Below are 26088 nucleotides of genomic sequence, written 5' to 3'. Positions count from 1 at the left end.
ATAATATTTACCTTGACCTTTCCTTTGAACCTCTCCATATCAATTTACTTTTTTCAGCATGAACTTTTAAACCTGAAAATCTTGCCAAAAAAGATTATGTGTTCATTGTAGCGTAGAGATTTTTTCAGGTCCATCTAAAGTGAGTTTTGTGTCATCTGCAAACTGTCCCAGTTGATTTGAACCATTTTTGTTTCTACAAAATCTGAAAACTTGAAAGTATATATTATTTAAGCCTCTACAATTCAATGATAATATCATAAATTTTTCCTTTGCATCATCTGTCATTGACCAAATGTTATTTTCTGGGGCTGTACATTGAAAATATGATGTCTGATTGCACACTGATGTTGTCTTATTGAAAATGCAAGCTTTAACAAACGAGAACAAGCAAAGATAAACGAAGCATAAAACAAAAATGCTTCCGTTTGTTTCCATTAATGCTTCCATACCGAAACCGCTCTCATTAACGGTCAAATTTGTATACAACACAGAATGTCATGTGCCCTGATTGGTATATATCGAGTCAACATCTTGCTCAAGCTTTGTAAAACTACATTTTGCCATGTTGGCAAAATTTGTAAAAACAAACAAAGGACAGTAAAACCAACTAGGATATCACAGATACAAATTTGGTAAACTTTTAATTAAATTTAAACCAGTTTAACTATAGGTGACAATGCAATATTAAAACAGGCCATAGATTGCCAACAACTGAAGGTAGATCACCATATTAGGGACCATGGGACCTCAAGTACTTTTGCTTCCTGCATGGACCCTAGCTGGGTTCACACCATCCCTTCAGCTGTTAGCAAGTTTAGACGATCTAGCCAGATATTAAAATAACATATATTCTACGATTAAAGGTTGTGGTATGTTTCAAGTTACTTTGACTGTTTTGGGACTTACGTACCCTCTCAGGAGAACAAAAATTCTACAATACTTCAACCCCCTTTGAATGTACAGCCACTAACAATCTCAGTTAATAATCTAAACTACCAATCATAAAATGACATCTATGTGCAAACACATCATTAAAAAATTATCAGTTAACTACATGATCTCTTTTAAAAATGCAATAATAAAATGACAATTAACATAACTAAAAAGATCATTTAACGTTTTTACATCGAAATATGTATGTCAAGCAGCTACTTCCTACAGACAGGACCCCCCTACCATGACTGACAGAAGCGATAGGAGAAGCAAAGGTTTCCAAAACTCTCCTAACAAGCATGTACCTACTGCTTTGTTCAATATTAGGGATCAAACAATCACGAAACATCCCACTTCAGCAAAACCTCCCAGTAACCCGTCGACTCCTTACCGAACATTTTGTGCCTGAGCGACCAGCGAATCCTAGTACATTCCTCACCATGTGTCAAGAATAATGACAAACACAGGCTTGTGTTTAACTGTCCCTCTGAACACAATGGACAGTCACTGAACTCTAACTTTCTTCCTGGACCCACACATTTTTTATTGGTTCCAAAGATTACAATATCACAGATATAACAGATATACAGAGTCGTGATACATACGGCTTAAAGTAATATAGCTACATGATGTACAGATAAGATATCAATATATTAGTATATTCATAAACATGCATAAATCATTACATGAATCATGTATAGATAATGTCGGGTACAAATCAATACAGTTAAGAGTCATCTAGTACTGGGGACAGAAGGCTCCATTTGTGATTGAAATTATATATTTTATGATTTTTTGTTGATATAGGATTTTCTATTAAGAATATTTCTTTAGGAGTTTTTATATATAAACTTAGATTTGGAAGCCTATTTTGAATACTGCATATGTGAATATGTCTCTCCGCAGCAATGATGATGTGATTTAGCATTCTATTTTCATATGGAGTACCGAACCAGATCATGTTTTTTGATAATATCAATGGATGGGGATATAAATTGTTAAGCCAAGTTTGTAGGTTTATCCAAAAGGTTTGAGTCTCCTGACATTCCCAGTACACATGACACACACTCGCATTTACATCATTGCAAAAAAAACCACACAAACTGTTATCAACTCTTTCATTTTGACAAATTCATTTTTTGTATAAATAATACCTTGTAGAAATCTATATTGAAAGTCTATAAGCTTTGTATCTTGTAATCCCTTTCTATATACTGTAAATATATTTTTCCAATCAAAGTCAGTTTCTGCCATTTATTACAAATGTCTGGGTATTTATCATTGCAAATAGGTTTATCATAAAAAATCCTGCAGCCTGTTGATGTGTTCACTAAATTTAACTGGCATTGGTTAATATTCAAATTCCTGACTGGGATAGAGTAACAGTGCTTTAAAGTATGTTTCCATGATTCAGGTAATATGTTCAGTAAATCTAAAAAAGTACCTTTGATATGATAACTTTCTTTTAAAATTTTTATTAATAGTAATCCATTTTCATCACATATATTCCTAATATTAATAATCCCTTTTTCCGATCCAATTCTTTATGAAATGTGTAGAGTTTTTAAAGTTGTGATTGAACCATAGTGGTTTGGATAAAATTTCATTGGACCAACACTTGGGTCCTCACCTTCTGGGAGTGTTCTTGCGTTTTCAACCACACGCCGTGGCGGTAACCGGAGACATCAAGGCGATGTTCCATCAGATACCCCTCTAACCTGAAGATCAACCCTTGCTCAGATTCCTTTGGTATGATATGAAATGAGAAGAAAACCCCACCATATACAAATGGGAGGTTCTGCCATTTGGCATGGACAACACTAAGGGCAATTAGGATGTAGCCAGGTGTATTAACCAGGCCTTCTATGTTAACAACTGTTTGGATAGCACACCTACAGTTGAAGAGGCTAAGAAGTTAGTGAGCAAGACCCGCTCAGTTCTAAAGTAAGGCTAGAAATGCTTGGAAAATGCTTTTTGGCTTCAATATCAATATGATGAATTTGACACAAGATAAAAACACATACCGGTATATGATACATGTACGACTCTACCTAGTTGGATATTAAAGCTCAGATGAAATATGCGCTAGAGGGGTGACTTTACAGGAGGAAATTGTGATGTTTTAACAACATTCATAAATATTCTAAGTACAAACTGTAGTTATGAAATACAGACTATAATTATTCATATAGCCTCAACTAATTAAATTGCATAAATGATTGTAAAATGTTTTGTTTTTTGAACATCTATATGTGAAAAAGATGGAACTCTTGTAGTAGTTATATTCAAAATAATTAAAAAAGTCTTAATTCAAACCGCATAGATAATTTTGTTCACCCATAGAAGTTTCAATTCGTGTATGAGCATTGAACTGGCAACATGCGACTTGATATGTCTGCAGAACAATCAATTTCAAATTCATACCAGTATTTCATACTGGAGAAACAAAGGGGGTAACCTCTCGTCAGCTATGACAGGGATTACTATAGAATGTGTAAAGCCCTAAATTTGACATTGTCAGGTAAACTAAGCTGTAAACAAATCAGTTACCTCAGGGGTCGTATCAAAATCAAAACCAAGTATGAAACACAAACTGGATAGCTTTGATAAGGGTGTCATACGCCGTGCAGTTTATAAACTGTATGAACGCAAAATCCCACCGACGTGTGCTAAAATACAAGATGAGATCAAAAATACAATAAATGTCTCGAAAACAACACTTATTGTAGCTCTGGTAGAAATGGGGTTCAGGTACACAAAAATGGGAGATGACAGAGCTGTGTTTAGAGAAAAGTACTCAATTCTGTCCATGCGATCAGTTTTTCTCAGAACAGTTGAAGAATACCGCAATTTGGGGTTTCAAATTATATACCTTGATGAAACCTGGTGTAATAAAAATCACTCAACCGATCGGATGTGGCTTCCTTCAGATTGTTCTAAGGCACCAGTGTTACCATCAGGGAAATGTAGACGCCTGATCATCTTGCATGCTGGTACCCGTAGCAAGGGACTGATTGGGGGTTGTGACTTTGTTTTTGAGACCAAGAAATCTGATGGTGACTACCATAGCGAAATGAATGGGCAGGTATTTTTGTTTGGTTCGAACATCAGCTTTTACCGTAGCTGGACGAACCAAGCGTTATCGTTTTGGATAACGCCAGTTACCATAACCTGCGTGGCCCTGATACCATCAAACCCACCATGAGCAATCTCAAGGCTCAGTTGCAGGATTATCTCACTTCCTGTAACGTGCCGTACAGGCAATCAAAAACAAAGCCCCAGCTCATGGGAAAAATCCGGCAGCACAAAAAGTCAATCCAGTACATCACTGACGAAGTAGCTGCAAAACAAGGCCACATGGTTCTGCGTACACCAGTACGGCACTGTGAGCTCAATCCCATCGAGCTGATCTGGGGTAACTGTAAGAATTTTATTGCTCGCAATAATACCACATTCAAGCTTTCCGACGTTAAAGAGTTTGTGTATGCTTCTATTGCGAGAACTACCCCAGAGGTGTGGCAAAAGGCTGAAGACCGTGTTATCAAAATCGAGGACGAATACCGTCTGCGGGACGACGTTAACGTCAGCCGAGCTGCACCTGTTGTAATTACGCTAGAGTCCTCGACAAGCAGCGATACTGACACTTGATATTTTGAGACGGTCCCTGACATGTACTGCCCGTGCGTTACATAACGCTGTCACCCTGTCTGCCTGCCAGGTGGGTCACAGTATAGTTCTTTGAAGTGTTTCTACAATGGAAGCTTTTCGATATTTTACGAGTAATCACTATGATTAGGGAACGGTACATCGTGATTACTCAAATGCCATATTAGGTGGAGGTGGTATGAATGATTATATATGAGTTTTGAAACTGAAATATCAACCATTATCAAATAATTGCCAAAAAGCATTTTCCAAGCATTTCTGGCCTTACTTTAGCTAAGGTGGCTTCAATATCAGACAATGGGCTGGCCACATCCCTGATGTAGTGAAAGACCTACGCCCTGAGTCTCGATCAGACAATTATGAACTTCGGTTGAATTGGCAATGTGATGCTGATGCGGCACCTACAGATCTTCTGCGACGCATCAGAACGGAAATATGGATTTGTTACCTGCCTCCGATCAGAAGATGTGAATGTGGCCACAGGTGTCAGGTTTGTTGCTGCAAGGAGTCGAGTTGCCCCTAGGAAGCAGTTATCCATGCCACATGTGGTATTGTGTGCTGCACTCACAGGGGCCCAACTCGCTGAAATGCAGCTTAGTAAAGAACTGACAGTATCCATCGATAGTGTGAAACTGTGCAGCAATGCTTCATTCGTTATGACCTGGCTGCTTTCAAACTCCTGTCAGTACAATGTGTTTGTAGGAACCAGAGTATCTGAAATACACCATACATGACTGATATCACCAACTGGCGGTATGCCAATACCAAGGATAACCAAGTTGATGACATCACTCACGGCAAAATCTTTGCAGAGTTATGTGGTACATCTCGATGGCAAAGAGGGCCACATTCCCATATGACAAACCAGAACTTTGGACAAATCCCCTGCAACCACCAAGTGCAATTACCGAAGATACCTGTGAACTGAAGAAAACATTCTGCTACTGTCAAACCCATGCCAGAGTTTCTGAACTACAACACTCGCTTGTGACTGCCACAAAGCAGTACCAGACAGGGTGGCTACCTCCTCCAGTCAACCCGAAGACAACAGGCCGAGGTAAAACTATATCGTCAGGAACAGGCAAACTGTTTCTCAGAAGATTTTGACAGCCCTGATGGCTGACAAACCAGTGCAATCGTCCAGCAAACTACTCCAGTTGGGCCCAGAGATTGACAGGATTGATGACATGATCCGTGTCGGGGGACGACTGGGACACGTACTTGTATGAGGGTATGTTCAAATTATTATCATATTAAAACTGCCTGGAACACTATGCCAGAAGGCGATGGCTCATGGGTTAATCTGGTGATGTTGACCTCTGAATAATGTATGTCTCCAATTTCTAGTCTAGGGCCGAACCAGCCTGACATTAAATTGGTAGATAAATGCAGCTATTTATGTCATATTCTCTGGTGTATAACACCCCTGTATCCCTTGTGTCAGTATCTTGGATATCCGATGCATATTGACACCGTCCTTGGTGGGTGGATAGCATGAAATGAAAGAAAGCGACGTCTTGATGAACTTGATCGTCCAACTGAGATTTATTCTTCAAATGTTGATTCCGGGGATAGATTTTTAGTGATTGAGGCCTCGGACTATTTGTCAATTAAACTTAACCCATTGCTGTGTCGAAAGCTATCTATGGAATATGTTGGGAGGTTAAAAATGTCACCCGTTTCCGTAGTGGTTCAATTCTGGTGGAGTGTGCATGGAGTCAACAATCCATAAATCTTAGTTCTGTCAAAACATTTGTCAATACAGAGGCTGTTGTGTCCGTGCTCAGAACTCTCAATTCTTGCCATGGTGTCATACGTGACAGGGCACGCAGTCTGTATGATATGAGTGAAGAGGACATTCCTACAGAGCTGGAAGACCAGGCTGTTACAGCGGACAAACGTTTTACCATTAAAAAGGATGGCATCATAACTAAAACAAATGCTTTTCTCCTAACATTTGCCAGATCAACACAACCACCGTCCATCTGTTCTGTGCACAGACTATGAAAAAGATCTCAAAAGTGTTAACTGCAACGGGCCACACCCTGCTTCATCTAGGTCATGCCCTCTATATATCAAAGGGAATCAAAGACCATGGAAATAAAATAACAAACATCTGTTTCACAAAGAGTCATTTCTCAGCCAGCCACCGAGCCATCCAAGAAGAAGAAAGGAAAAAATCAATAGAAACTTGCCAACACTCTTCTTCGTCAAATTACATCCCAGAATTTCAACAATATCAGAAACAAAAGGACTGACTGACTGACTGAGTTTAGTTTTACGCCGCTTTTAGCAATATTCCAGCAATATCACGGCGGGGGACACCAGAAATGGGCTTCACACATTGTGCCCATGTGGGGAATCGAACCCGGGTCTTCGGCGTGACGAGCCAACGCTTTAACCACTAGGCTACACCACCGCCCCAGAAACAAAAGGAGAAGAAGAGAATAAATTTTAACTCAGACAATGGCGAAGACTATGATGAACTATTTTCAATACATGAGTTCCACATTGCCCTTGAGCAAGCTCATGATACAGCAACAGAAGCTGATAATATACACTATCGTCTCTTGAAGCATTTACCTGAATCATGTTTAGAAACACTTCTGAATATTTTTGATACAATATGGATTTCTTGGCGTAATACCATTGGTTGGGGCCCCATTGGTGTCCCTATACCAAAGCCTGGTCGGGATCATACTGATCCATCTAATTATAGACCTATCTCTTTAACGAGTTGTGTCTGTAAAACCATGGAACGAATGGTAAACAACAGATTAATTTGGCATTTTGAAACAAATAACTTAATTACTAATATACATACCCTATCATTGTATTCTGCTCTTTGATCTCACTGCATTGTTTGTACATGCTTGATTATACCTCCTTCTTCCCTTGTATATACTCAATTTACATATCTGGCTTCCTGTACATCTATATATATACTGTACTGTTCACTATCACCATTATCCACCTGAAGAAGGGGCAAGAACTAGCCCAGAAACGTTGAGAAAATAAATCAAGAAGTTGTTGTCCATAAGATTTGTCTTGTATCATAAATGTTCAGTTGAAAACGGTTTTAGATTTCGAATTCCAAAACAATTGCATACATCTCTGTAGACAATATAAACCGCATTAAACCCCAGAACTGTTAAATGGCACACCCATCGAGGTTGTAAAGGATGCCAAGTTCTGGGGACTTATTTTTTATTCTCATTTGACTTTCTTACCACATATTAAATACTTAAAAAAAGTAAATGCCTGAAGGCACTTGACTTATTGGGAAGGGGACGAACTACACTTATACAGATTACGACTTGATTACGACTCCATCGTATATGATGGAGAATGTAACAGCAATCTCAAAGCATTAGATTCCGTCCACCTCCAAGGTCTAAGACTTTGTCTTGGATCTTTTAGAACTTTTCTGTTGACAGTCTCTACGGCGAAGCCGATGAGACATATCTTAACCGCCCCGTATAAATTATCTTTACAGTATCTCACTAAATTATATTCAAATGAGGCCAACCCTGCACTGTGCCTTCAATTCCTTCTATGAGGATTTGTACAATAAGATGTCTTCTCTTGTTCCGCCTCTGGGACTAAGATTCAAACTTTTCCTATCGGCTGCTGGCATTTAGCTAGAACATAAAGCTCCTTCCCGTTTGCTTCCTTCTCCCCCTTGGCAATTAGTGAGGCCCCAAGTTGACCTTATATTGACCACATTTAGAAAATCCAAAACTAATGAATTACAATAAAGACAAGAATGTAATCAATTACAAAGTAAATATAATACATACAAATGCCTATTTACAGATGGGTCCAAGGATGGTGGCGCTGTTGCTGGTGCCACTGTCATTGGATCCAGAACAATATTTTCTAGATTACCGGATACCAGCTTTTATTTTACAGCAGAAGCCAACGCTATGTTAGCGGCTCTTAAATATATACTCAGTCAAATTAAAAACTTAACACCCATAAATTTGTAAAGAATGAATTTGTTAACTGACAGTTGTCATGAATATTGACGGTAAAGACATTGTCAAAGACGACATGCCGCACATCAATTCCCACGTGCACCGATCTGTAGCACATGCAAACGACTAATTTACCAAAAGTGTGTTTTCACGTACCACACTTATCACGTGACCACATGAGACACGGTAGAGTGACAAACCAGGAAAACGAGTTCCAACAAGAATTGATGCGAATTTCAATGTCACGACTGTCTAATGCTCAGCGTGAACGTGCCATTGGCATGCTGAACACGGGCACGTCCGTAGCTGACGTTGCAAGGGTGATGGGATGCAGTCGCCGGGCAATCCATAATCTACGGACACGGATGCAATTAACGGGCTCCACAGCTGACCGTCCCCGTCCTGGTAGACTACGTGTGACGTCACAAGCAGAAGACCGCTATATGTGTTACGTCACCTTCGCAATTGATTTGTCGCTGCAACGTCCACCCTTACACCGACTTCAATGGCAGCTGTGGGCACAACGGCACTTGAGATAGACACAGAGGCAGTGGAACAGGGTTGTGTTTACTGATGAATCCAGATTCTCTCTACGATTCGCTGATGGCAGGATCAGAGTATGGAGGAGACATGGTGAACGTCACGCCCAGTGTTGTGTACAGGAAGTGGATCGATTCGGAGGCGGAGTGTTATGGTTTGGGGTGCCTTTTGTGAACATGTCCGTTCCTGACTGCTTGTTATCCAGGGAAACCTTAATGCTGTACGATATCGTGATCGAGTGCTAACTCCGGAGCTTCTACCCTTCATGGTAGCTGATGGCCAAGATCTGGTCTTTCAACACGATAACGCCAGACCACATACAGCCAACGTGACAAGGAAATTCCTCTGGAAAGTGGGCATCGATGTCATGGAGTGGCCTTCAACGTCTCCCTACCTGAATCCTATCGAACACGTCTGAGATGTGCTGGGCAGACGTCTCCGCCAAGTACCGAACCCCCAGAGACTACGGCGTCGTATCTTCGATGGTGGGTTTCGGCTCATCAGGCATTCGATGAGGAGACGGTGCATCGCAGTTGTGAACGCACGTGGGGGGCGGGGCATACGCGTTACTGACATCCTGCTTTGAGAACAGTATCCAAGCTGTGAATTACCATTATCCAGGGAACTTTGTCATTGTGGTGCTCAGAATTAAATAATACCTTAGTCAATGCATCCTTTGCTCATATGTTTTAACTGGCGACCGCCAATCAGGTGTGAAGTTATTAATTTGGCTGAGTTTATTAAAAACACCCTAAATATAAACAATATATAATCTTTTCTGACTCTCTTTCGTGCCTTCGGGCTATTAAAAATCTTTCTTGCAAACATTCACTTTTAATTGACAGCATTCAATTATACAATGATCTAGCTACTGGCCAATGCGACATCGTCTTTTGTTGGTTACCCAGCCACGTTAGCATTTCTAGGACAATGGCCGATCTTTCTCCTAAGGCAGCACTCAACAAATTTGTGACACCACTACTTATTCCATACTCTGATTACAAAGCTAGCATTAGAGCTTATGTCCGTGATCTGATGCAGAAGAAGTGGGACACCCAGGTAGGAATAAATGAAATACATTAAACAAAGCCCTATATTGCTTACATCTACTTGGTTTGTCAGTCCAGATTTGAAGAGCTCATTTTTACACGATACCGTATTGGCCATTCTCGATATACACATGAATACCTGTCAGGATCCTTCCTTTTGCATCCCTTGTGATGAGAGAATCACAGTCAAGCATGTCCTGCTTCACTGTATTGATTTTTCCATCTCAAGGGATAGATATTTCAATGTCAGAACATTGAAGGATCTTTTTTTATATGTTAATTGCCACTGACAAATTTTGAATAATATATTTTGTAAATATACAGATAACTGTAGTTTAAATTAACAACTGACATTGTAAGTGGTTGTATCCTCGAAGAAGGTTAAAGTACTGTAAAATTATTGTCCTCCTGAGAGGGTACGGAAGTCCCAGAACAATTAAAGTAAATTTAAACATACTACTATTTTCAAGGGGCACAGGAAGTATATATGTTATATTAATTTATGTCTAAATTGTCAAAAATTGCTAACGTCTGAAGGGATGTTGTAAATCCAGCTACAATCCATGCAGGAAGCAAATGTACTGTAAGTCCCCATGATCTCAATTGCACATTTTCAAAGATTTGAACGTTGTCCGAGAATTGCGCTCGCGTGGTCCAGGATTTACCTACAGCTATAAAATTACACAGAAATGTAGAATATTAAATTTCCTATCCGAGAGTATACATTCAAGTACAAATAGTTAGGCGGTCCGAAAATTTGTTATGCGTTAACAAACAGTAAATATCTCCGCTTTCTAATGTCACCAATAAAAGCACTGTGCGGCGACGTTTTTAATTTGGCATCTTTACGGAAGTGTGAGCGAACAAAATACGGTTTGCTATCTTACCGACATAAGAATATATGAAATGGGTTCGTGTGCTTATGTATAACGTTATGTACTCAATCTTAAAAATGACTCGTAATAAATGTCGAAAATGATAAGGGGGCATAACTCCGGTATGCTTAACACTTGGTCATTGTAAATCAGTTCACTTGCAGTCTAAGTAAACTTAGGCTCAGTATTATTCGTTACACTGCTATACTGAGTCTAACAAAACCAAGTAGATGGTCGCGTCATCTGACCTTTGAGCGACCTATGATCGTCCAATCAAACGCTTATACTATTTGCTTATATTTTCGCAAGATGACATCCTTGAACATTGAGTAGTATCACAATTTATAACATCTTATTACATGAGAAAGCACGTAAGAGCGATTTGGATGGCTCTATCCAATATGTAAGGGACTTCCAAGATTCCCTTATTCTGTTTTTTGGGTAGATGTATTTTGACTAATGTTGCACCATTATTAACAGAGTACTAGCTATATCTTCAAATGTAATGAAATTACTGGAAAAAAAATGAAAACATTTTAGGTGACGTCATGGCTTGTTTTATGTATTTGTGACGTCGGAAAAAGACGATATTGGTATGTTGATTAGTATTATATATCTTACCTAATTTCCAATACTTGTATAACATGTCTCAGTTTCTATGTCAGAATTTAACGCTCTTTCGACAGAACATAAAATGACTGATTTTACCATTTAAATACTGTCCTGAATACATAAACAATTAGATGGTTTGACTATGTGTCTTAATTTGAACAACATGCGCACCTGTTTGACATAAATATAACATAAATAAGAAGTAAATATTTCACAACACCGGAATATGTTTTTTAGGGTAAGACTTTCTTTGTTTGTGATTATGTGGCTATTTATCTTCATAAGCATGCAATGAAAGATTAAAACAGATAGCTTTTTTGTACAGAACTATCAGAATAATGGTGTATGGTTTGTCCAGATTACAGCTTGTTCAGATTGACCTGATCAAGTGAATATTACTGTCCAACCAACATTACAATGAGGTGCGCGAAAGACGCGTTTGTGAAAGGAGAGGGGGGAGCGTGCCATGAACTGATCCACTACCTCCTCGAAGGGGAACAGGTCTGAAAACATCGCGCACGTGATTTTTGTGATCCTTGCAGTAATCACTTTCTACGCAATGATTCGGAAGCGTCGTGTTTCTGCTCGAGCATTTGTATACTAGTATCTTGTAAAGTGGACTGTTAAAAGAGTATTAAAGTCTGCAGGTATTTGAAACTTATCCTGTCGCACTCTAAATTGGGTAAACGTGGTCAAGTCATTCATTCACAAACACGTGAGGTTTCCTACAATGTCATTCAGTACATGTGTACTATTTCCGACAGCACACACAGTGCACTCAAAAAAGCCAGCGATGCTACTGGTATATCTGTTAGTACCTTGCGCAAAATAAATGACGAAGGTAATTGCGTACCCGCGATGGGTACCAGTAAGTTCACAAGCCCAGGGAATGTGCGTACTCGTACCGAAGGGAAAATTGAATTGGATGATTTTGATACATGCGCAATTCGCCAGTACATTCAACACTGATACACAGTAACCAAGACAATGCCAACAATGACAAGCATTTTGAAAATGGCTACTGATGATTTGGGATATACAGGGAGTCAAGAAAAAATGGTTTCAAATGGCGGAAAACTCGTTCAGACAGACAGGTCCTAATGGAGCGAAAAGACATTGTTGCATGGCGTTTGAGATATCTCAGAATGATTCGCCAGTCCGTAAAGAAAACCGTCCAATCGTGTACATCGACGAAACATTCGGGTACCATCGGGGACAGGTCCAAGATTAATTATAGTCCATGCTGGTACATGTGAGGGGTTCATTCCTAATGCTTCTTTGATATTTAAAGCCAAACAAAAGAGCAGCGATTACCATGACGAAATGAATTTTAACAATTTCTCTAAGTGGTTGCAAGAAAAACTAATCTGCCCCAAAACTCAGTAGTTATAATGGACAATGCCCCTTACCATAGCAAACAAATAGACAAAGCTCCAACAACTGCCAATCGGAAAGATGAAATCAAATCGTGGCTACAAAGGCATGGTATACCTTTTACACATTCAATGTTGAAGGCTGAATTGCTTGCAATCACGCCGATTTCAATGCCATAGAATTAGGTTGGGTAATTTGAAAAATTGGATTGGGTCCCAGAATTTAGATTTCAAAATGGCTTCTGTACAGAGGGCTTGCGAAGAACGATTGTCATCTATTGGCCAGAAGGAATGGTCAGACCAGAGACCATAAAAATCGGTATATGGTCTCTGGTCAGACTATTGCAGTCATGTGATTGGCATCGAGAAATTGTCCTAAAGGATGAAATCGAAAAACTTGTCATCGAACTTGGCGTCGACACTGATGACAGTGATATCGGTGATATGGATGACGAGTAGCAGATTCAAGAGACTTACATGTAGCAAATAGCAGATAAACTACCACTGAGCAGTCAAGTTACTAAGTTTTGTTTGTTTTATTTATTAGTACCCCGTTTTGAATTTACATAACGTTATTTCATTCCCCTCGAGGACAGCACAAACGTATTATCCATAAAATATTCACACACACAGAACCTAGGCTAGGACAGAAATTAACCTTTTGGTATTTTTTTTTATCGTTCAACACAACAAAAATTCGAGTGTTGTATTGGGTTGTGTATGGAAATCGTCAACCGCAAAATAACAAATAGAACCCGTTCCAATAGAGCGAGAGTAGACTGACACGCTTCGCAGCAGTCTATCGCTTTACATAGCCTCGGACCCTTAATGGTAAAATGGACTGAACCGCGATTCAGATTCACGGGTTCAAATGACAGGTCGGCATTATTCTCAAGTTCGTATCACAGTAATGTATTGCGTAACCGTGTCACAACTGGTTGGGTCTATTATTGTGAAGGGGTGCACCTTCGTCAGTTGATTGTCAACATGTCCGAACAGCCAGACCAGGTCGCTGTTTGACATCTCAGTGTCGAGAAATCGTCGGCATTGTCCTAAATACTGGGACAGAAATATTGCAGTTGGACATGAAATAGAAAACGTGATAATTGAACTGGGTGTAGAGGGTGACAGCGAGAGTGACAGCGAGAGTGAATCGGATTGTGAAAGTAACTGACGTCTGTACGTTCTAAAGTTAATAAACCAAACTAGATAGGATATTCAATTAAAACATGAAATGATGAAACGGTTTTTTTCAGAAGTGTTGTTTTCCGGGATAAGTTCTTTAACAAATCCATGTATGCATGTATCGCACGAACGCAACATTGACAACATTCGCTGCTCCCCTATTTAATGAAGATAACCCGACCTGCCGTTTGTGCCATTTGACCTCCCGGGTCAGCCATATGTAGAGTAGCTCAGGTCAAGCTGAACAAGCTGGCTGTAAGACATGGTTCATTCATTTATTCATTTTTTTTTCAATTTTCGTAGAAATATGATTACAATTTGATATCCTGTCATCACAAAAAAAATTCATCGAATATGAATTGATTATATTATGGAAATACTAGTGAATCGTAAAACGTTTCCGACAAACTCGCACCTTGCCAATCAATATACATCCGACACAAACAAATTCAATGAACAAGGCAATTCCTTTAAATGTGTGTTCAATTACATTCCATAAACACATAAATCATTTCCATTAATATTGTCCATTTTACGTGTAAGGTTAAATTAAATCGCTGTTGACTAACCTCTTCATGATCTTACGATACTGTAATATTGGTCCCAATATATAGAATATTGCATATCATAGGAACTAAAGTACATGTTGCAGTTATGCATACATTGAATGTTCTAACACGTGTATAAAGGTTCAAAATATGGTGTAGTACAATTTCCAATGTAAACATTATTCAGACAAATGAAAACTTTCAAAGAATAAAGAAATCCGTATACCCTATATCCACACCTGATATGATATTGAACAAGGCTAAATGTAGATAATGTAATTAGTTTCATGAAAATAATAACTGACCGAACAAAATAAACATCGGCACGATAGAGTGATTGTGTTTTCGATATATTCAATCGACATTCACCTCAAAGAAATTGCCAAATATGTACAACATCGTTGACGTATGACAGTCCGTATGGTGGTGTTGGTTGGTGTTGCTGATACTATTCATGGAGGTTTTCAGACATGTGGCGTTCAGTCCATTTCAATTGTTGTTGTTTTTTTGCTCATTAAGACATACTGTAAATAGTGTATTGAATTGTCCATTATTGTGTATGTTGTTGTCTTATGTACGTTCATAGAAAAATTATTGTTCTTCATTTTCAATAATTGTCATTTTAGAACAATTATCTGTCATATGTCAAATTAGCTATTTCATTACAGTTAATCATTGACAAGTTCTGATTGACTAGTCAGAATATGATAACCTCCCAAATGAAATAATATAACAAACCTAACGTGTCTGTTACCAGGAAACATAGCTCTGAACAAACCAACAGAACAAAGCGGCACTGTCAATGACTGTAAGTGGGCGTACACAGCCGCCAGGAGAGACGTGTGTGGGAACAAGACTTCCTCCCTGGCAGTGGACGGCGATGTCAACAGCAACTACTGGTCAGGGACTTGTACACACACGGAACCACATATGACACCGGCCTGGTGGACAGTGGATCTGGGACAGACACACCTTATCACCAATCTGAGAATATTCTTCTCAAATCCACGCAAGTATTCTAAATACACTCTACAGTATTGATTCACTAATCACTACTCCGGGAACGCTTCATTAGAGTTAATTATATACCAAGGTGGATAGAAATACTATATTCGTCTGTGTGACAGAGTGTACTGAAATCAAGATTGTTTCAGTGTGGTTAATACCTCATCACTAGCCTGAGAATATTCTTCGCACACCGAAGCAAATATTATTAATTCACTGTACAGTAATAAATCACGACTGAAGGCTATAGGATAATTATATAGCAAAGATGAAAACTGAAATGTCTACACAGAAAAACGTATCACAACACCTGTGCTTTGCGCGCACCATACATATGCACATATGCAAAGCCGAGCATCATGAACAATTCTTTACGCAAATATAATGATTCAGAAAACAGCTCGAAAACTTGGAAAATATTTGTTGATTTCTTTGTTGATAACGAATAAGAGGGCCTCCTCAACAGACAAACGCTCAAAGATAACACGTTATTGGTATGCGGAAATCTTGTTTTCATGGTGCTAGTTCACCTTCTAGACATAACTTAAGCTAAATAACGAATAAAGCAGGCAGTATGAGATATAATGATTTTATTTAGTCAACGACTAATCACTCAGCTGGAACAACACACGGGACCGTAGCGTCTCGAAACCCAGACAACCACTACCCAGGCTAATTGACCTGCCACGGTGGCCAAACAATCAACAGCCGATACACATTAAGCTGTTAAGCTAAAGTACTGTCGGAAATGCTAGAAAAATGCTTTTTTGACTTATATTTAAAATTCAGAGGTATTACAGTTACTTAAATAACAAATATCACTTCAAGAAACATCTACCTAATGTAGACCGAGAGAATAAATTTTGAGACATGCCCTAAAATGTCTTTTTACTGATGAAAATACCAAAAACTTAGAAAAATAAGAGGTAGTGGGACGTTATTTGATACAAACATTAATTGCCTGTGTTATGTCATCAGCATCCGACAGGTGAAATTGACCTGAGCACGCGCTCGGGCGAGGGGTCATCTCAATAGATGTTTTCTGCAAAATGTTGAATATGTGTACGTATAGTATACGTATTGGTTATGGTAGGGATCATTAGTGTATGTGTGTCTGTTTTGAAATAAACATACGAATTACTGTACATTGGAAAGAGTCCAATCACTTGTGTTATCTTATCGATTGATTGTAGAAATGTGCAACGTTTTAATAAATGTTTTGCATGTCAACAGTATATTTCATTGAAAACATATGGATGTAATTCGGTCAGTGTAATCTAGTTGTGAACATTGGCCAAAGATTTAACGAAGTCACTGGTGTAGCTTCTTTAGAATATGTATATTTTTCTTCTCATAAAGTTTGTAGACCGCCCGTCTAAGCACTCCCTTGTCAAAGTTGTCAAGGATGGTTTTACGTCCCGGTTTTGCATTTGAGACGGTCCCTGTCTTGCCTGATTCGTTTACAATATTGTAAACTTGTTGGTAAGACATGCCAACAGCTCTACAAGTTCTGTAATAAACCCTTTCTAAACTAATGAAAGGTTTACCTCCGTCTTTTTTAAGCAGAAAAAAAACTATAAACCTTTGCAACAATCGACTGCAAATCGTTGGCCATAGTGGACGCTGTGATAAAGATGTGCATGCATGACGGGAAACTTATTTATCAAGACTTAACATTTATAATAATATTTCTTCAATAAAGAAACGATAATTAAGTAAAGTAACACAAACATTGAATATTTATTTGTTTAGGAAAAACGTTAATTCATATTTTTACACCACCTGTATTATTAGCATAAATGTAAAGACTATTTCAGATTTCTGTTGTTGAACTCTGAAAAAATATTAATTTGCTCTTTTGGTACCAAATTCTCTCCTGTAAACTGCCCTTTAAATGCATGGGAATGATAAATCGATTGAAATAAAAATTAGGCAGACAATAGGCGAGTTGATATATTGACAACATAGTACATTTATCACCTTTATAAAGATATAAAGGCTAAAATGCATTTTTCTAGCATTTCCGACAGTACTTTAATCACCCAATTCTATAGAAATGGCGAGTAACAGGCAAATACACACTGATGACTTATCAGGGACCTAAATAGTTCTCTAACAGGAGATACCAGGTCAAACCCCACGTTGTGTGTTTAACAAATAGACCAGTAAACCATTAATTGCTTACAGAATTAAGGTTACACAAACAATCACTTCTTGAGTGAGAATAATATGTCGCTAAAAGGGGTGAAGACAAAAGTAGGGCTGTGAGGCCTACTGAATTGTAATTACAGGCACTTGTCCTGCTAAGATTAATCTATAGATATTCTCAATCTAAGATTACACAAATCAAGAATTCACCTAGCGAACATGTGATCAGAACACCCAAACAAGTACAGAACAAGAGTTTTCTCACTTAACCAGTTCCAACATCCGGGGTTGTTCTTCTGCGAGGCGAGACTGGGTGACGGCCAGTAGCGAGACGGTCGAGTGTATTCGACCTAGCAAGTCCAAGCGTACTGACTGATCGGTCAGTATCTTGCTTTTTACGACCCCTTCTAGCAGAGCTAATTTCGGGGTCGGGTACTGACTGATCGGTCAGTATCTTGCTTTTTACGACCCCTTCTAGCAGAGCTAATTTCGGGGTCGGGTACTGACTGACCCGAGACCAGCCCTATTTATACCCAAAGTCCAGCTAAGTCCAGTCCAGTCCCTGGCTAAAATCTACCCGCGGCTGACAGTGTGCTTTTTCTTCGCACAAGATTGCCAATTACAAAGTTATCTATATGTGCCAGCTAAAGTTAGCTTTATGGGTGGAAAGAACTAACATGAGGGTACATTTAGGTTATAGTTTAAGTTACGTAGATAAGATGTACAAGATGTAATTAGCAAAAACATGGCAAAATATGGGGAAAAATGACAGTTTGCCGCTAAATAGCGGGCGCCGTGCCGCGAGCGACGCATGCGCAAATGCTACAGTTCATTAGGCTTCACGCGGCGAGGATTTCGATCCATGATCGCCACTTGTCAATGTCTTGTGACAACAGCTGAGGACACACACACACTTGATGAATGTCGCCAACAAAAATACTGCATTCACTGCAACACACCTGGCCACACTGCTACACAAAACACATGTCCCATCAAACAAAAACACATCCTCAGGCTCAACAAACACATTAAAAACACCGACCTGCCCAAACCAGCACGCCCAATACTCTCATACAACTCCATCCTCTCAGCCTCATCATCCTCCCCCTACACCTCCTGCTCTCCTAACTCGTCATTCTATTCACCCCTCCCCCACCCCAAACCCGCACGCCTCCCCCCTGCACGCAAATCCATCCCACCACCACCACCACCACCCCAAACCCGCCATAAACCACAACCATCTAAACAACCTCTCCCAAACAAACACGCCCCAAAACCGCACCCCCTCCATCAAAAGCCGTTAACCCACCCCACCCCTAACATCCCCCAACACAAACCACCCACACCCCAACCCACAAACAAAGACCCAACCCCCACCCTCCAAACACCCAGCACCCACCCGCAAACCCACACTTACTCTCACACCACAAAAACTCAACCAAAACTTAAACAAGATTGTTGAATTCATATTCGCAGCCATACTTATGGAAAAACCTACAGCCAAAAAATTACACACACTCTCACACAAATCCAAACTGTACCATACAAGCCTGGCCAGTCTCCTTATCGCCATTAAAAAAACCTTTTAAACACAACAACCTCTACTCAAGCACTAAATCCCCATTTTTTCAAATTCATGCCCCACACTATGGTATTTATTAAAAATTTATTCCTAATTGCAGTAACCATGGCACTTATCCAGTGGAATTATAATAGTCTCCGAGCTCTTGGGCATGAGCTTTAGGCACTCATTGCCCATAACAATGTTTCACCCGATATTATAGCTCTGCAAGAAACCAGATTATCACCCAAAAACGCCTTCAAAATACCAGGCTATAATTTCATTCGGGAGGATAGACCTCGGCCACCTAATTACCCAGGCCCCCCTGGCGGGGGGTGGGGGGGGGGGTGGGCATTTACCTTGCAGAGAAGTTTAATTATACCATTTTGCAAATTCCTGTCACCAATCTAGAAGTCCTGGCTATCAACACTAAACTAAACAACAAATAAATCACAATTATTAATGTTTACAGAAGTCCTAATATCAAAATCACTCCCCAAGATTTGGCAATACTCTCTACATTCATAGCCCCCAATACCATTTTACTCGGAGACTTTAACGCACATCACCCACTGTGGGGCACAAGACCCTACACAGACATTAATGGAACCCGCCTCGCCGACTGGCTAGGACCAACACAATCTCACTTCACTAAATGACAACCAACCCACCCGTTACCCCCTCTCCCACCTCCACTCACCCACAGCCATAGACATCACATTCACCACCCCCACCCCCCCAAACTAACACAAGCTTGTATCTGGGAGGTACACAACGACACCTGGGGCAGCGACCACTGCCCCATCAAAATCACTATAACTTCACACATCCCCACCTCACCAACCGCCACTCCCCCACCCACACCCACAGAAACCAGATACAACATTAATAAAGCAGACTGGAAAAAATTCACAACACTATGCAAGCAAGTAAACACCTCATCCATCTACAGCCCCGACATAAACACATTTAACAGTAATCTTACAAACACAATCCTAAATATCACAGACAAATGCATTCCCACTTTTCGGTTTAACCCCGCACAAAAAAAACAGTCCGTGGTGGAGCCATGAAATTATAAATGCCAGAAAGGCTAGAAAAATGGCCCTAAATCAATCAAAAAGGGACCGTTCAAAATTACATTTAGCTAAACAACTACGTAACAAAACTAAACAAATTATCAAGGCAGCAAAAATCACCCATTGGAGGAAATTCTGTTCTACCCTCAGGCAATCTCATCGAAATCCCAGGACTATGTGGAATAAATTTAAAGCCATAAAGGGCATTTCTAAAAAAAACATTTCACCCAACTTTCCAGACCTAACCACAAACAAAGATAAAGCAAATGCATTTGCTGCCCACTTCTCGGCTACAAGCAGCTCCACCAACTACCCACCCACCTTCCAAAACACTATTAAAAACCACCACCCCCTACACCCCACAACCTCCTCACACAGACCAACCCATAAATAAAATTATCAACATACATGAACTCAAATCTGCACTCAAAAACAAACAATCAGCCTCAGCCCCAGGTCCAGATACCATTACATACACAATACTAAATAAACTACCTCCCAACATGCATAACCTCACACTTACCCTCTTTAACCATATTTGGACCACAGGAACTATCCCCATCACTTGGAAAACAGCCAGAGTGGTACCAATCCTCAAACCAGGGAAACCCAATAACGAGCCTGATTCACACCGTCCCATCTCTCTTACCTCCCACCTCTGTAAAACCCTAGAAACAATTGTAAACAACAGGCTCAAACACCTTATTCTAACCAACAACCTACTTAAGGAGGACCAGAGCGGCTTTACTCCAAATCGACAAACTTTAGACCTCATTTTACATTTAGAACAAGATATCAAAGTAGCACAAGCACAGAAACAATACACTATGGCCATTTTTATTGATTTCAGTAAGGCATTCGACATGGTTTGGCACAACGGCCTACTACAAAAACTTCAAAAACATGCCATTCACGGTCGAATTCTAAATTTCATTCACTCTTTCCTAAACGACAGACAAATAACAATCAAATCTCACAACACCATCTCGGACCCATACCCTTAGAAAATGGAACCCCCAAGGGGAGCATATTATCCCCAACTTTATTCAACTTCATGATTAATGACATTTTTCCAGATAAATGGCCAGAAATCACAACTGCCAAATTTGCAGATGATATTTCATTTTGGACCTCCTCCACCTCAGTTAAACAGGCATCACTCAAAATTCAAAAAATGCTAAATTCCATTCAAAACTGGGCCCCAAAATGGGGTTTCACATCAACGTTAAAAAAACCGTGGGCATATTATTCAAAACACAGCATATGCAAAATTATACCCCAAACTACACCTAAATAACCAAGAAATTGAATTAAAAAGAAGCCAAATTTCTAGGAGTAACTTTCGACCACCATCTGACATGGACACCCCACATTAATAACTTGGTCAATTCATGTCAAAAAGATCTAAACTTAATGCGAGCCATCAGCGGCACAAACTGGGGTGCCGACAAACATACCCTCATTAACATATATAAAACTCTCATATTATCGAGATTGGACTACGCCGCCCCGATTCTCCACAACCTCTCCTCCCATAATCTTCTAAAACTTAATTCCATTCAATTTAAAGCCCTTAAATTAGCTCTCGGCACGAGGAGTGGTACCTCTCTTAACACATTACTTCTACTCACAGGCACCTCTTCAATCACACAAAGAATAAACCAAACCACACTCACTTACTGGGCTGGGGCCCAACACAATCCCATATTTAAATTAATCACAAACAAATATAAAAACATTAAGAAATCTACACTTAAAAAGTTCAAATCAAACCCATTTAAAGCATCATGCCTTACTCACTTATACAGTCTGCTACATGCACAACAGCTAAACACCATACAACACACACCTCCCATTACAAGCTACATTCACGACAAACCCCCACCCATCACAGACATGTCCCTTGACACAATCCTCAAACAACTACCTAAAGACACCCATCAAACCACCATAACTAATATCACAAACAACTACATAAATACAAACTACCCCACCCACACTAGATGCATCAATCAACACAAACAAAACCACAGGCCTAGGCATACATGTTCAACAAACCCCTCCCATCACAACTAATTTCCACTATACCAACTACACCACAATAAACACTGCTGAACTCACTGCTATTCTCACTGCACTACACCTAATACCCTCCCTTCCCCAAACAAACTTCCTCATCCTAACTGATTCACTCAATTCTATCAAACAACTTCACAACATGCACTCTAAATCGCACCCAGACCTCATACACAATATAGTAATCCAAACAGACTCACTCACACGCTCAAACAAAAATATCACATTCACATGGATACCCAGCCACTCAAACATCACAGGAAACGACACCGCAGACACCGCAGCCAAACTCGCCACATCCCATATATCACCAAATCTCAACTTCCACACATCCAAATCAGAAATAAAAAACTCATTAAAACAAACATATCAAATACAAGCTTTCAACACAACATCAACACAAACAAATCAACCTGGGTCACCTCCATTATAAAATCCCCAATAAGAAAAATCCCCACATATTCAAATATCAAAAACATAGACACAGCAATAACCAGACTAATCACAGGCATCACAAACTTAAATTACACACTCTATAAACAAAACAGACACCCAGATGGACTATGCACACATTGCAACACCCACGAAGACATAAACCACATATTCACACATTGCCAGCTGCAACAAACAAACATTAAGCAATTACACAGCAACATTCCCACGAAATACCACAATAACATACACCTCCTTCTCAACCCCCACAATCCGCCCAATATCTTCCATGCCATAGCCACTTTCCTACAAAACTCTAACCTACTCCATAAAATTTAGAACCTCCCAAACAAATCCTCTCATTACCACTCACTTCTAGCTTACACATTTAGATCAGGCGTCAAAATTTCACTTATCCATACTATCATTCTATCACCAGCACATGCCTATACATTTAGACCTGGGAGTCAATTTCATTCATCCATAGTGCTCTAAATCTGCTACGAGGTCTGCGCCCACTCCCAACCAATCACACTCCACTAAAATTGTAAACAAAGCAGTCCAAAATCTCTAACACAAGGTGAAGGCCACCCACCCCCGCCAGCTTACCTGCAATCTTCAACAAACAGCCACGGCCCCATCCCACAGCCTTCTTCGCTCCTCCCTCACCCCATCCCCACCCCTCCAACTTAACCCATTTTTTCTTTCTTTATTAAATCCCCTTATACTAATTATGCAGCTTACCTGCATTCACCTACATGCCCCACTATGCTATACTTCCTTATAAACTCAGACGGCATGCAGATAAGTTGGCAATATCCACGCTGGCAGACATCCAAGGAGTCGTATACATAGACACAAGAGAAACAGAATCAGACTCCCACCACTACCTCAAACACCAAGGTCCACGAAACAAGCAGATTTGAACGCCTTTCTTTCCCTGAATGTCAAATATGGCTAAACTCCACAATATTGACATCGCCATTCAGGTGCGTGATGAGTATTGAATCGCAAACACCATTCCTGCAATCAACCAAAAATCACAAACTTCAGAGCCATCAACAACAGACAACCCACCACCTACAACCCTTACACACAAACAACCTTTCTCACATTCGACACCACTACTCTCCAAACCCACATTACATTTGGCGCTCTCACTTACAAAGTACACCCAACACGCAAAAACCCACAACAATGCAAATATTGTTTCTCATTCTCACACATCTCCGACTCATGCAAACTCCCCATGTTATGTCCAAAATGCGGGTCGGACTCACACAACCTTGACAATGTCGCCAACAAAAATACTGCATTCACAGCAGCACGCACACACTACTCTCATACAACTCCATCCTCTCAGCTAGCTCTCATCCTCCCCCTACACTTCCTCCACCCCCAACTCATCATTCTACTCACCCACCCACCCCATCACCTAAACCCACCAAACACCGCTCCACCCAACCAACCACCAAACCTACACCTGCCCTACCCACCCACCCAAACCAAACCCCCACCACACCCAAACCCAAACCCGCCACCCCACCAAACAGCCCCCTCCTCCCCACACCCATCCCAACTGCCCCACCTAAACAAACACGTCCCAAAACTGCACCCCCATCCAAACCCACTAACCCTCCCCCACCCCCAAACACCTCCCAACACAAACCACCAACCCCCTACCCACAAATAAAACTCAAGCCCCCACCTAATAAAACCCCAGCACCAGCCCACAAACCCACACTAACCCTCACACCACAAAAATTAAACCAAAACTTAAACAAAATTGTCGAATTTATCATTGCAGCCACACTAATGGAAAACCAACAGCTAAAAACTACATACTCTCTCACATAAATCAAACTCTATCACAAAAGCTTGGCCAGTCTCCTCATCGCTCTCAAAACCCCCTTTTAAACAATCAACCTCTAAGCTACTCTAGCACCAAATCCCCATTCTTCCAAATTCATGCCCCACGCCATGGCATTTATTAAAATCCTATTCCTAATTGCAGTAACCATGGCACTTATACAGTGGAACTGCAACAGTCTCCGAGCTCATGGGCATGAGCTCAAGGCACTCATTGCCCAAAACAAAATTTCACCCGATATTATAGCTCTGCAAGAAACAAGATTATCCCCCCAAAATGCCTTCAAATTACCAGGCTACAATTTTATTCGGAAAGACAGACCACGGCCAACTAACTACCCCGGCCCCCCTGGAGGGGGTCTGGGGATTTTTATTGCAGAGAAATTAAATTACAACATATTGCAAATTCCAGTACAAGATTTAGAAGTCCTGGCAATCACAACTAAATTAAATAATAAAGACTTAACCATCATTAACGTTTATAGAAGACCAAATTTCAAAATCTCCACCCAAGATTTGGACATCCTGGCTAATTTCATAGGTCCCCAAACTATTATCCTCGGAGACTTTAATGCACACCATCCACTGTCACTGATTTAAACGGCACCCGCCTAGCCGACTGGCTAAGCACACAAAACCTCAATTCTCTTAACGACAATCAACCTACCCTATCCCTCTCCCATCTACAGACACCTACAGCAATTAACATCACACCCACCACACCCAAAATTACACAAGCTTGTATATGGGAGGTACGACGACACCTGGGGCAGCGACCACTGCCCCATCAAAATTACAATCACATCACATATTCCCACACTCACCACACCCACCACAACCCCACCCCACCCCCACAGAACTAAGATACAACATTAAAAAGCAGACTGGAACAAATTCACAACACTATGTAAACAAATAGACACTACAACCATTTTCAACACAGACATTAACACCTTCAACAACAACCTCACTAACGCCATACTAGATATTACAGAAAAATGCATCCCCACCTTTCGGTATAACCCTGCACAAAAACAGTCCCCTGGTGGAGCACTGAAATCATTAAAGCCAGAAGGCAAGAAAAAGGGCCCTAAATCAATCTAAAGGGACCGTTCGAAATTACATTTGGCAAAACAATTAAGAAATAAAACCAAGAAATT

At 40.2% G+C, this 26088-nt stretch overlaps 1 protein-coding gene across 3 annotated transcripts in view; it reads left to right on the top strand.

The window, feature by feature from the left end:
* The window catches only part of LOC124256297 (multiple epidermal growth factor-like domains protein 10), a 115339-nt gene that overhangs the window by 10545 nt on the left and 78706 nt on the right, over positions 1 to 26088 (top strand). For all 3 annotated transcript variants that reach the window (XM_046690274.1, XM_046690275.1, XM_046690273.1), the window contains exon 3: positions 15516 to 15767. In XM_046690274.1, coding sequence (XP_046546230.1) covers positions 15516 to 15767 — 252 coding nt within the window. The remainder of the gene's footprint in view (positions 1 to 15515; positions 15768 to 26088) is intronic.

This window comes from Haliotis rubra, unplaced genomic scaffold, assembly GCF_003918875.1.
Source record: "Haliotis rubra isolate DU_JTF1 unplaced genomic scaffold, ASM391887v1 Scf623, whole genome shotgun sequence".
Classification (NCBI taxonomy): Eukaryota; Metazoa; Mollusca; class Gastropoda; order Lepetellida; family Haliotidae; genus Haliotis; species Haliotis rubra.
This window is presented reverse-complemented; position numbering and strand designations above follow the sequence as displayed.